At 55.5% G+C, this 12,979-nt stretch overlaps 1 protein-coding gene across 4 annotated transcripts; it reads right to left on the bottom strand.

Moving 5' to 3' along the window:
- Window positions 1-3,754: 3,754 nt before the first annotated feature.
- LOC120383258 (SH3 domain-binding protein 5-like) lies at window positions 3,755-12,868 on the bottom strand. Of its 4 annotated transcripts, none has more exons than XM_039501150.1 (7): window positions 12,736-12,868; window positions 10,627-11,399; window positions 8,218-8,280; window positions 7,501-7,629; window positions 7,100-7,261; window positions 6,290-6,463; window positions 5,303-5,677 (listed from the first exon to the last, which is right to left on the bottom strand). In XM_039501150.1, the coding sequence occupies exons 2-7, from the start codon at window positions 10,828-10,830 to the stop codon at window positions 5,303-5,305; spliced, it is 1,107 nt and encodes a 368-aa protein (XP_039357084.1). In that variant the 5' UTR covers window positions 10,831-11,399; window positions 12,736-12,868. The 4 variants fall into 4 exon arrangements, with proteins under 4 accessions (XP_039357086.1, XP_039357084.1, XP_039357083.1 ...); XM_039501149.1 differs by lacking the exon at window positions 12,736-12,868 and adding an exon at window positions 12,495-12,562; XM_039501151.1 differs by lacking the exon at window positions 12,736-12,868 and adding an exon at window positions 12,495-12,511 and having other exon boundaries at window positions 10,627-11,420.
- Between the last annotated feature and the right edge of the window lie 111 nt (window positions 12,869-12,979).

The following is a 12,979-nucleotide window of genomic DNA, read 5'->3' as shown; positions in this document are numbered from 1 at the left end:
CATGGGGCAGTGCAAAAGGACTAGTAACCATGCGTACTAGCATCAGTGAGGTCAATCAAGGGCGCCTGGCCCTAATTTTTCCTGGTAGATGGTGCAGTATGGCTTGTAACCATCCTCATCATAGCAACAGGGGGCTGAGCTTCATCAGCCCCCACCCTTCATGTGTAAAGAAAAGATTCAATTGCCCCTGGACTAGCAGCAGGATGCTGGGCTCCTCTCCTCCACACTCCTTAATGTTCTATCTGGACTATCATAGCAACTGGAGGCTGCCTTCCACTAATTTCTCACTAACAAGTCACTGTATCTTATTCCTGCATTCTTTATTACTTCATCACACAAGTGGGGGGACAATGCTATGGTCGCCCAGGAAGGCTGAGGGAAGAACGGAATCAACAGGTGGGGTTGTTGCTGGAGCACCCCCTGTGAATAGCATACAGCTCATAATCTATGCAGGATCTGACACAGAGCAGCTGTGCTCTCTGGTTCTCTGATACAGTGGTTCTCTAGTACACTTGCCCATAGTCTAGGCAGGACCGATTCTATTTTTAGATACCAAAAAGGAGGGATTGACTCAGGGAGTCATTCCCAATTTTGGCTTTTGCACCCCTGGCTAAGAACAGCCAGGGGCACTTATGACAGCAGCAAATGGTGCAGTGCAAAAGGACTGGTAACCATGCCCATCTTATTACCAATTTATGGTATGGTAGATGGTACAGTATGGCTGGTAACCATCTCTGCTGTCATGCAAAAGCAAAAGCATGCTGCTGTGTAGCGCTGCTGGACCGCCTCTGTCAGCGGCATCTAGTACACATACAGTGACAGGCACAAAAGGCAAAATAGGCTCCATGGTTTCCACGCTGTGGCGTCTGCCAGGGCAATCCAGGGAAAACGGGCTTGAAATGATTGTCTGCTGTAGCTTTCCCAGAGGAAGGGATGACTGACGACATTTACCCAGAACCACCCGCGAAAATGGTTTTTGCCCCATCAGGCACTGGGATCTCAACCCAGAATTCACAGAGACAGACTACACTGTGTTCATTGTTCGCAAAAATTTATCTTTGCAAGGAATTCACTCCCTTTTTCCCATCACACAGCTTCGACTGTCTCCAGACCTGCCACAGCATCCCCCTCACAGAGGCTGGCAAAGATTAGGCGGCGAAAGAAAAAGACACGGGACGAGATGTTCGCTGAACTTATGGGGTGCTCCCGAGACGACGCGGACCAGCAGAGCCAGTGGAGGGAGACCCTCTCTCTGTACCAGCGCTCACACAGCGAACGGGAGGAGAGGTGGCGTGAGGAAGACAAGCAGGCGACTCAAACGCTGCTTGGACTAATGAGGGAGCAAACGGACACGCTCCTGCGCCTTGTGCATGTTCTGCAGGACCTCAGGCAGGAGGACAGAGCCCCCCTGCCATGTATCTGCAACCGCCCTCCCCCGCCACAAAGTCCCATACCCCCCTCACCCAAAATAACCAGAAGGAGGGGCGCCAGAGGCCGTGTAAACTGTCACTGCACCCCAGCAGAGTGCTCAAGTACCGAAAAGCTCTCATAGCCTAAATTTTGAGAAGTCCTTTCCTTCCCGCCTCACCCAAGCCCCCATCCCAGTTTCATTCCCTAACTGTCTAGTTGATAATAAAAAATACTTTTCTGTTAATTACTGTTTCCGTCATGTTCTTTTAGAGGAGACTGTGTTTGAAGGGGGGAAGGGGGTTGGTAATTGGACAGGACAATCACCTTTACCAGGGTACAGACATGGGGGCAGGATCAGCAGCAGGTCACACACACACTGCAGTCAGTAGGCACCCTGGTCGGTATGGGAGGTGGTTTGCAGGTTCTGTGTGGGTGGGGAGGTACGTGACTTTGTAGCGGGGGAGGGGGCTTACAGATCTCATGCAACGGTCCCTGTCCTGGACCACAGAGCCACGCAGCAGAGGAACCTGTATCCGTCCTCCCCCACCAAAAGGCCACATAGCCCCCACACACAGAGTCCCAAAAAGGAGGGATGGCAGGCTCCGTTGAAACATGAAGTCCGGCAATGCAGACCGCTCTGGGAGCAGGAGCCTGTCATTCCTCGAGTTTACAGGCGGTCTTTACATCACTGCACACCCTACCCAGCACAGTCCGTGTCCCAGTTTCAACCCTGTAACGCAAAGTCATCAATAAAGAAACCTTTGTAAAGTTACAGTGGAACATGTCTTTTATTTTTAAACGTGTGTTGGAAGTTGGGGAAGCGGGGTGGGCAGGGTATGTAACTGCAGATGCTAGTCAACAGTCACTTGGTAAAGAAACGGGCAGGTTCAGCTTCTCTGTAAAGAAACTAAACAGTCACAGGTCACGCTGCTCACTGCTCACTGGTACTTTAAGAGTTCCTTGTCGCTGTGCAAGGCGCCTGCACAGAGCTTCACGAGCCAGGGCATTAGCGGGTAGGCTGGGTCCCCGACGATCACTATAGGCATCTGCACATCCCCAAGACTTATTTTGTGGTCCAGGAAGAAACTACCTTCCTGCAGGCGTCTAAACAGACCACAGTTCCTGAAAACACGCACGTCATGAACTTTGCCTGGCCACCCGACGTTGATGTTGGTAAAACGTCCCCCATGGTCCACCAGTGCTCGCAGCACCATTGAAAAGTAGCCCTATTTCTCAGCAGCTGACTGTGGAAGAGGTGGACGATAAGGTGCGAGGAGTTGACAACAGCCAAAACTGCAGCGGGATCCTTGCTCAAAGTGCTGTGGCGCCCGCGCTGTCACTGAGCAGAAAAGTGCACGAACAGATTGCCCGCAGGCGCTTTCAGGGAGGGAGGGCGTGATTGACGGTTCAATGATGACAGTTACCCAAAACCACCCTCGACACATTTTTCCCCCCAGCATGCATTGGGGGGAAATCCCAGAATTCAAATGGGCAGCGGGGAGTGCGGGAACTGTGGGATAGCTTCCCACAGTGCACCGCTTCCAAAGTCGACACTGGCCCCGTTACTGTGGACTCACACAGTTGAACTAGTGTATTTAGTGTGGATACACAACTTTGACTTCATAAGGTCGATTCCACAAATTTGAATTAAGTTGATTCGAAATAGTCTTGTAGTGTAGACATACCCTGAGATATGAGATGAGGAGACATAAGAGCCTGGATGCGAGTTGTAGCTGTGTGGATGGATAGCAAAGACCAGATCTTAGAGATGTGAAGCAGAATTGGCAAGACACAGACAGAGCCTGGATGTGAGGACCTGTCCTAGACAGAGATCTGAATTGAAGTTGATACACAGTTTATAGGCCCGAGTGACAGGCAATTTAAAAAGCCATTCATTCTGGAACAAGAGTGCCCACAAAGGGAGTTACATCAGTGTAAGTGAAAAATTTCCAGTACAGATAAACCCTTAGTCTGCTGAGGCACTCTGGGATGGCTGCAAAGATTTCCTCATTACACACAAATTGACAGTGCAGCGCAGTCAGAAAAAAATAGACTGTGCTGTGAAATGTTAACACCCTGGCAAACTGTCCAATATCTCCCTCTAGTGGATAACAGCCAACTCCTCCTGCCAGCTAGTGGAGTTAATCCTTGAGTTTGCAGAATCTGTACAGCGAATATGAAGCTCCAAGGTTGAAACAGTGCTAAGTCATTACAAAAAACGGCCACAGCTAAACCCTGTGTTGTACCCAGGTCAGATGAGAGCCCTGGGAACTGGCTACAATATTGTGTTTTTGCAGTGTGGACAATCTAGGATTGCATTGAATCATGAGACACAGAGACAGACAAATCTCCATGGGGCATCTTTACTTTAAATAAAATATACAGCACAGCCCCTCACTCATACGGATCCACTGTGCTGCCTCAAACCGGCAGTTATCATCACAGCCACAGCAGAGTGAAACCACACCAGGGCACAGCAGCAGCAACAGCCCCCCACCAAGAGGGGCATCCATCACACAGAGAGGATGCAGCCCCAGCTCCCGGGAGACCACAGGGGGTACAGATGAGCCCAGAATGGGCTCCGGGATGGAGGATATGCACAAGAAGCTCCCCCTCCCAACCAACACCAACCCCATCCCCACACCAACTAGTGCAAATTACTTTCCACGCAGCTTTGACACTTATTTGTCTCAATATAAAGGAAGATTTGAGGGAGATTTGACCTAGGAAATCTGGAGGAACAGGGTTAGATAAGAGTACAAGGTGCTCCCCAGAGTGAACCATCTGGTGCTACCTGCTGGTGGGGGAAGGAATCAGCTCCTTGCCACCTTTTGGGTGAAGGTGCTCTGCTCACAGGACAGACTCCAGGCATCTTTGAGCCCAGCCACCTGTGAACAGCAGGGAAGGCTATACAGTTTGCACTGGCTGCTCCTGTAATCTCTGCCACCAGGCACCAAAATTTTCAGAGGAGCATCCCTGTTACATTGCAGGAGGTGAGGAAGCGACCCACCCAGTGAGCACTGCAGGCTCCACAGGATAGGCAGAAGGAACTGGCCCAGTCTGTGTATGCACTAGGAGAGGGCAGTGGCTCTAGGCCATCTCTATGTCTCAGCAGCAGCCCTCATCAGCCTGTGGTTGTGGACAAGAACTAGGGTGTAGTTATCATAGCTCCCGCCTTGTCCCCCGGGCTGTACACATGCAGTAGCCCCAGGTCAGGCCCTGCCAAACCCCCTCCCCCCCGGGAATGTAGTCTGTCAGACAGCAGCTAGTTTTGCTTCCCCCTCCCCCAGCCCAGGACATGTAGCAGTGCCGGAAACCAGGTCAGCGAAGGCAGCAGTGTGCATAAAACCAGAAGTGCTTGTGTCTCTGCTCTGGGGAGACCCTGGCTGTCAGCACACGGCACTCAGGGAACTGGGTGCTCTGATCAGTGCATGCTGGGAGCAGGGTCTGCAGGTAACACTGCTCCAGCAAAGGGCCGTGTCTGCTCCTAGCTCCAGCATGGAGCCCTACTGCAGGGGACCCAGAAAGCCCTGCTGGCTGGAATCAGCAGCCTCCATGCTACTTGTGTCAGTACAGCAATACCCCCTGGGAAGTGTAGTGTCAGAGGTCACCCAGTGCAGTGTCAGGGGTCACTCGCCTGGGGGGGAGGGGGATGAGCAATGCTCTCTGGGAGGTGTAGTGTCAGAGGGCACTCATGGGGCAGGAGGAGGAGAGGATGAGCAATGCCCCCAGGAGGTGCAGTGTCTTTGGGCCCCCCCCTTAGGAAGCAGGGGTGCTTCGTGGAAGGCTGTCGCCCCCACCCCCCAGTGTCTAGCCACAGCATTCCCTCCTTGCCCGGCTGGCACAGCCCCTTTTGGCTGGGCTCGCTGAGGGGAAGGGCCAGGGAGGTGGTTTAGAGGCTGACGCTGCGGTGGTGCTTGAACTGGCTCTGTCCGCCTCGTCGCTGCTCCTGCTCCTCCAGCTCATCGCTGTTGAGACTGGTGGCGTCCGACAGCCCCAGCAGATGCTCCACCGAGTCAAACTTCTGCAGGTCGGAGGCAATGGTCTGCAAGCTGAGCATGGACAGCGTGTCCGTGGGGGGGCACTCAGCGCCCAGCCCAGCCCCTGCCTCTGCCCCTACTGGCGAGGCCCGGCGGTGGATGAGGCGCTGCAGCCGCCGGGCGTGGATCTGCTCACTGATCTGCTCCAGGTTACGGAGCGCCACCGAGTAGCGCATTTTGGCTTGGGAGACCCGCTGCTCCAGCCCCGTCACCTTGGCCTTGTGCTCCTGGGGGTTGGAGGACATCAGCGGTTACACAGATCCCTCTGACGCCACATAGCACCCCCAAACTCTCCCTGCCCATCCCACCTCCCTACTCCAGCCCCCTTGGCCTTGTGCTCCTGGGGATGGGGGGGGGGCACCAAACCCATGATAGAAAGATACCCCCTATCTCCATCCTATAAATTCAATCCACCCCCTGCATGCTCAGCCCCACCCACACTCTTCCTCACAGTTATCCGCATGTGTGCACACACAAACACACACACGCACCCCACCCCTCTCCAAACCCAATCACAGCCTCACATCTCTCCCTGCTCTGGGCCCCACAGCCAGGGGAGGGCAGCAGCCATGAGAAAACCCATCCCTTCCTGGGTAGGGAGCAGCAACAAAGGCTGGCAGGAACACATGCCACCCAGGGCATTGTGAGATCTCAGAGGGGTGGGTACGTCTCACCCAAGCCACACACACACTCGGCCCCCAAAGCACTGACACCGGGGTCTTAGCGGGGGCAGGCATGCATGTGCCCCAGCCTCCCTTGGGGATGCCAGGATCTCAGCAGGGGCATGCATGTGTGCGCCCCGGCACTCCTGGGATCGCAGTGGGGCTGTAACGCCTCACCTCGAGGATCTGGTTGAACTGGGCCTTGAGCTCAAAGTAGGGCTTGCTCTTTACGATGACACGCTTGAGGGATTTCTGCAGGCTCTGCACCTTGGCTTCAGCCTGCTGGCAGAGCCGAGTGACGCGCTGGTGCTCCCGCTCGCTGTGCATCCGCTCCTCCTCCGCCTCATTAACCTGCAGCCAGAGCAGGATGATGTACAGCTCAGAGCAGACCCCCGTTCCCACCCAGCCTGCGTCCCCACATACACAGAGCCTTGCAGATCTCAATCACCTGCATCCACTCCCCACCCTCCCATGCACACTGCATCCAGTTCCATCACTCCTCCCCGTCTGTCCCTCCCCAACAGGGACTCAGGCTGTCACCTCCCCCCGGAGGTGCAACCTACCACACCCCCATTCTCTGTGCAGTTGGTATGGTCCTTGTGGCATCCCCATCTCTCCTCTGGCAGATGGCATGATCATTTGGTTATTGCCTCCACCATGTCCCTGAGCTCCAGGCTCCCAGCTCTCACCATGCAGATGGCAAATCCTCCTCCCCCTGTGCCCAGCCAGTGTGGTCCCCCAGCTCTCCCCTAGCAGGTGGCATCATCAGCACCTCCATGTAGCTGGTATAATTCCCCTGGCCCTTGTGACTGGTATGGCTCCCTGGCCCAGTCCCCACGTCTGACTTTCCCAGTGGCATGGTTCCCCCAGCCCCCCGCCCACATGCTTGGTACAGTCCACTGCCTCCCAACCATGTCTCATCTTGCAGGTGGTGTGGTTCCCCCCTACATGAGTAGTACAACCTCCAGCCCCACCCCAACGTCTCACCTTGCAGGTGGCGTGGTTGAGCATCTCCTGCCAGGTGGGGTCAAGCCGGTTCTTGTCGGCCATGACGCCCTGTTCCGCCACAAAGACCATCTCGCGGGCGGCGTTGTGCATGCTGACCGCTCGTTCGTATCGCAGTGCTGCCTTCTGCGTCTCCTGTTGAGCCTGCATGGAGGGGAAAGGAAAGTCACAGAGAGCGCGCGTGCAGGGCAAGGGACTCCTGCCCCCTCCCCTCTCCCAGAGCAGGGATAGAACCCCGGTGCCCTGACTCCCAGCCCCTGCTCTAACCCACTAGACACTACTCGCTCCCCAGGGCCAGGACAGAACCCAGGAGTTTGATTTTGGCATGTCTCAGGGCGGGGGCTACACCAGGCAGGGGGCAGGGCAGAGGGGAGCATTCACACCTCCTTGGCCAGGCGACGGGCCTCATAGTACGGACGCGCTTTCTCAATGCAGTTCCCCAGCTGGGAGCCCTGGGTGTTGAGCTTCCTGGCGGATTCAGAGAGGATCCTGCGGTATGTGGTCCTGGCTTCCTGCAGCGGGGAGGAGAGCAGCAGCATTGGGGCCAGCATTGACAGCCAGGGGAGAGCGACCACTGCTGAGCCCCTACCCCACTCCTTGCAGCACAGCACCCCCTAATGCTGAACTGGGGCCAGTACCGACCACCAGGGGAGAGTACTCCCTGCTGAGCTCCCCGCCCCGCAACCTGTAGCACAACACCCTCTAGTGTCACACTGGGAAACTGGGGCCAGCAGTGACTGCCAAGGAAGAGCACCCCCAACTGAGCCCCACTCCGCTCCCTGCAGCACAGGCCCCACACTGGGACAGACTGCCAGAGAGCACCCCAGCCCCCCCCAAGTGCTAATCCAGCCCAACCCTGCTTAGCTTCGCAGGGAAGTGCAGGGGCTACAGAAGCAGCTCCAAGGGTCACAATGCCCAGTAAGGGCTGCAACCACCACAAAGGAACAGCCAGGCTCACTGGCCCAGCATGGAAACAATTGGTGGGAGCTGCAGGGTATCTCCGGGGCCTGGACAGGGCTGTAACGCAAGGCTGGTCGTGGCAGGGTCATGCTCAATCTGAGGTGCGGCGGTCAGCCCTGCAGGGAGCCGTGTTCACTCACGTCCAGCTGCAGTTCCACCCGGTTGATCTCCTCATTGGCCTGGTTGAGATGCTCCAGCTCCTCCTGCAGTGGGGAGGTAGAGCATGAGGCTCAGGGACCCGCCCCAACGCCACACTCAGCGGGACAGTGCCACCCTGACGGGTCTCCCCTCCCAGTCTGCGAGAGCCCCTCCCTGCAACCCTTCCGCTCCCGGCACAGCTGTGAGGGATGGCACCATGAACAACACAGTGCGGCCTAGTGCACAGAGCATATTCCAGGCTGTGCCACTGGCCTGCTGGGTGACCTTGGATAAGTTGCTTTGCCTCTCTGTGCCTCATTTTCCCATCCGTGAAATGCTGATACATTTGTAATCCATTTGGATCTACTGGTGAAAAGTGCTAGATCAGAGGTGGGGGCTATTGTGTGTACCTGTTCTGAGGAGACAGGACAGGGCTTTGTGCCAGGGACTCATGCTCTCTGATGGCAACGTGTGTCTGACACACAACATGTATTACAGTCATGGTTCAGGGCCACATCGTGCCAGGCACCATGTACAACACCTGCAGAAACGTACATGTGTTCCCAATTAGGCAAGAGACAACAGGCACTTCTGATCAGCGTGATAGCAGCTGCAGCTCCTAGCCAATGTTGAGCATTGTGGCAAAGGAGGCACTTGAAGGAGGGCAGTGAGGTAGCTTTGTGGGTGTTTATGGGAGCTGCTGCTCCCCCTCCTCCAGACAGGGGAAGCAGGGAGGTGCCGCTGGGAAAATCTACCAAATGGGTGATAAAAGCTGGTGTCACTGGCAGAGCAGAGGCTGTGCTCCACATATTGATAGTGTGTGGGGGGGATGACAGATAAGGCTCTTCATAGCCCTAAGACAAGCAGTTTGTGTGTGAGGCAAAGGGGAGCTCGCAGACAGGGATGGCAAGGTCACAGGAAAATGACCTTTGCAGCAGCGTTCTGAACAAACGTAAGCTGGGTAAAGTGATGGGACCGCTCCCAGCCAGGGAGGAGGATGCTGCAGCAATTGAGATGCGAGACAACGAGGGCCTGGGGGAGAGACCTAATGCACTCTGAGATCTATTGATGATCAGAGCTGAGTAACGGCACCCGAGCTCTGCTGTTCCCTGAGGTAGCAGGATGGGCCCCTGCACCAAGGATCCTGTATCTCTGATCGCGACCTGAGTCACATACATTATGGTAGCCCCTGGGGGCTGCATTGTACACTCACATAAAGAAAGACGGTCCCTACTCTAAGGCGTGGACAGACTACAAGGGCTGGACTATAGGATTTCCAGAGGTCCCTTCCAGCCCTACAACCAGGATCCTAGGAAGGCTTTTAACTCGACCAGCTTAGCATGGGCTGCAGTTACAGCTGCTTTGTCTTGGAGTCCCAGGAGGTGTTAATTAGATCAAGTGAGATAACAGGATCAAAGGACACCTTTAAATCCTGATCTAGACAAAGCCTTAATCCAATTCAAAGATGTTTTATAAATCGGTTTAACTTAATTCAGGGCTTGTCTACACAGGGAAGCTGTCAAGCATAGCTATACTACTATTCTACAGCTACGGCTACGCCAGGGTACCCCCACATGAGGACATGCTAGTCCAGAAATAAAAGTGACTGTTTCCTGTATTTACTCGCAAGTAATTATTCTGGGACGAGTGTTGTTGTAGAGACATAAGGGGAGGGTGAGGAAATATCTTTTATTGGACAACTTCTGTTATTCTGTGTTAACAGGCCACTTCACCTTGAATGGCCCCTTAGAATATGTGCTATTTACACTAAACTATCCCTTCAACCTTGTAGTTAGCTGTGACACTCGGAGTACCCTTCCCAGACCTGAAGAGCTGCATGTAACTTGAAAGCTCGGTCGGTCCAATAAAAGATATTACGTCACCACCTTGTCTCTCAAACTTCTGGAAGAAAGTCATTTTTATTCCAGAACAGCATGCCCACACAGGGAGTGATATTGACATAGCTACAGCATGATAATTATTTCACTATAGCTCTGCTGCTCAACCTCTCCATGTAGACAAGCTCTCAGTGAAGAATCAGATTAAGATAAATTGTTATGAACTGGATTACAAGTGTCCACACAGGAACCTGCACCAGTTTACCACCCAAACTAATCCCCCAAGGAAAGGTTACTGCCTTCTGTAATGGTGACTACACACCTCAACACACGCCTTTGCCTCTCTGGTGTATGTACAAAGGTAGGCCCTGGGGACAGAGGGCCATTTTAACCAACACCAGGGATTGAACCAGTACTAAAAGCAAGAGTCTCCACAGCTCAAACTAAAGAGCCAGGCTCTGCAGCTGGGGCTGTGACATCCCCTGTGGAGCAGGCCCCCAGGGGAATGTGTAGCTCCCCCTGGCCAACAGTGACCACTGGCATTAGAGGAAGCCAGGTCCAACCAGCCCTCACCTGTATCCTGGGGTCCAGCTCTTCCTCCACATCTTCCTGGTCCATCGACGGCATCTTGGTTTCATCACTACTGCAGACATTCTCGGGGATAGGAGCCCTGAGCTCCTCACCCTCCTGCATGGGTGTCCGCAGCTCCCCAGGAGGCGTCTGGCGCCCGTCCCCCACGTTCATGCCCAGAACCAGCCGCTGGTCTGAGTCCCCCATGGTGGGGCCCCCACAACACTCCTCCCCTTGGCAATATCAGGTCTCCCTCAGCAGGCAGGCCACAGGCAGAACCTTCACAGGGACGCAGGCATCCTAGTGGTGGGCCCATCCACTGGGTCACACCGACACATGAGCAGGCAGGGAATTGGGAATGGTTGAGGCAGCCCTGGGTTACAGCAGGAGCTTGGAGAGTGGCTGGGGCATCGATCGACAAGCCATGAGAGGATGTTCAGGGATCCACTGCAGCGGTGCTGGAGGAGATATTACAGATGGACGTCCCTCCTCGTACCAGTGTCTGAACCACGTCTTGCTGCCCAGTCAAAGGATGGGGCAATGTGCTAGCTCGGTCCCCCGGAAAAGACAGAATCAGGACCAAGGGGACTCAGCAATCTGAGACCGAGACCAAAGGCCAGGAAGGAGGCTCGCCGAGGGGGTGGAGAAGAATCTCCTGTGGCAGAGAGCCAGACACACCTCCACCCCCCCACTGCCAGCCCCAGCAAGACCCCGATGAGAGCCGGTCACCGAGGGGCTCAGAGTTCGAAACCTGGAGAACTGGATTCCAGCTGCATCTGTAGAGATAGGAGAGGGGGCTAGAAAATAAGCGGCAGAGAGTGAATCAGGCACCGCTCTCTGTACCAGACACCAACAGAGTAAGGGGGACCCTCGTCAGCACGAACACTCCCCACCTCACCAGAGACACATACACACCCCAGACAGAATGGGACCCTGTCACCTTCAAATGACACAGAAGAGTCACCAGGTTCCCACTTCATCCTTGCCCCATTTATTGCTACTTCCCATAAAGCACTCTGCATCCACCTCACAATCCAGCCTGCACCCATCCAACCGCCCTCTCCCCCTGCCTCAATGCACCCAGCAACCATTCCATTGCTCCTTCCCCAATGTTCCCTGTGCCCACCCCACCTCCTCCCCAATGCACCCTGCACTCACCCCAATGCACCCAACCAACCGCTCTCTCCCACTGCCCCAATGGCCCAGCAACGATCCCACTGTCCCCAATGCAAACTGCACCCACCCCAATGTCCCCTATGCAAACTGCACCCACCCCAATGTCCCCTATGCCCACACCACCTCCTCCCCAATGCACCCCGCACTCACCCCAATCCAATGGGGCAGGGGGAGAGTGCCATTATTTAGGTGCTGGGTGCATTGGGAGGTGGGGGGTGGGTGCTGGGTGCATTGGGATGAGTGCGGGGTGCACTGGAGAAGGGGCAGTGGGATGGCTGCGGGGCACTTTGCGGCAGGGGGAAGAGGGCCAATGTGCCCAGCAGCCATCCCACTGCCCTTTCCCCAATGCACCCAGCACCCACCCCCACCTTCTCCCAATTCACCCAGTATTCATCTAACAACACCCTGCAGCTGCCCCACCCCAATGCAAAGTACAGCAACCTCCTCCCCAACGCAATCTGCCCATTCCCTGCCACCCTTGCACCCTGCCAAACGCTCCCATGCAACCACCCCTCCTCCAGTGCACCCCGCCGTCCCCTATCGCAAATTGCACCCACCCAAATGCACCCTGCCCCCGCCAACCTCCCCGCTACCCCCTCCCGCAAGCACCCCGGGCCCTGGTCCCGCCCCCGGGGGGCTCAGCTTGGTGCACAGGGGCGGGCACCTCCGGGGTGGGGGCGACCTGTTCTATTTACCTCCTACTCTCCAGGATAAGCGACTAGCTGCAGCCCGCCCCCTCCCAACCCAACATGCCCAAGCGGAACCGGAACCCGCTCCTCCGAGACACCCCTTTCCCCGTCCGCATATCTGCCGTACAACATGGCGGCTCCCATGTGCGCAGCATCCCGACCCGTTCCTGCCCTCAAGCTGCCCCCGGGGGGGGATAGAGCGAAACATCCCAGGAGGATCAGAGAGATCGCTCGTCTCAGTTCTCACCGACGTAAATAAATAATCTCAAAGTGAGAGAGCTAGTAGTCACACATGAACGCCGCCATTCTGGATCTCTGGTGGGCGTCGCCATTTTGGGTTACGACCCAAAGGAAGGGAAAGTAACATCCGGGGACTCTAGGAGGCCAGCTGTTTACCTCGCCCTCTGCTCCTGCCGTAATGCAAGATGGTGGCGACAACGAGGGAAGATAATATGGTAGCGCCCATAGCAGACACCAACATGGCCACACCC

The sequence above is a fragment of the Mauremys reevesii genome, linkage group 15 (genome assembly GCF_016161935.1).
Source record: "Mauremys reevesii isolate NIE-2019 linkage group 15, ASM1616193v1, whole genome shotgun sequence".
NCBI classification, from domain to species: Eukaryota; Metazoa; Chordata; order Testudines; family Geoemydidae; genus Mauremys; species Mauremys reevesii.
Note: the sequence above shows the minus strand (reverse complement) of the source record. Positions and strands in the feature narration are given on the sequence as shown.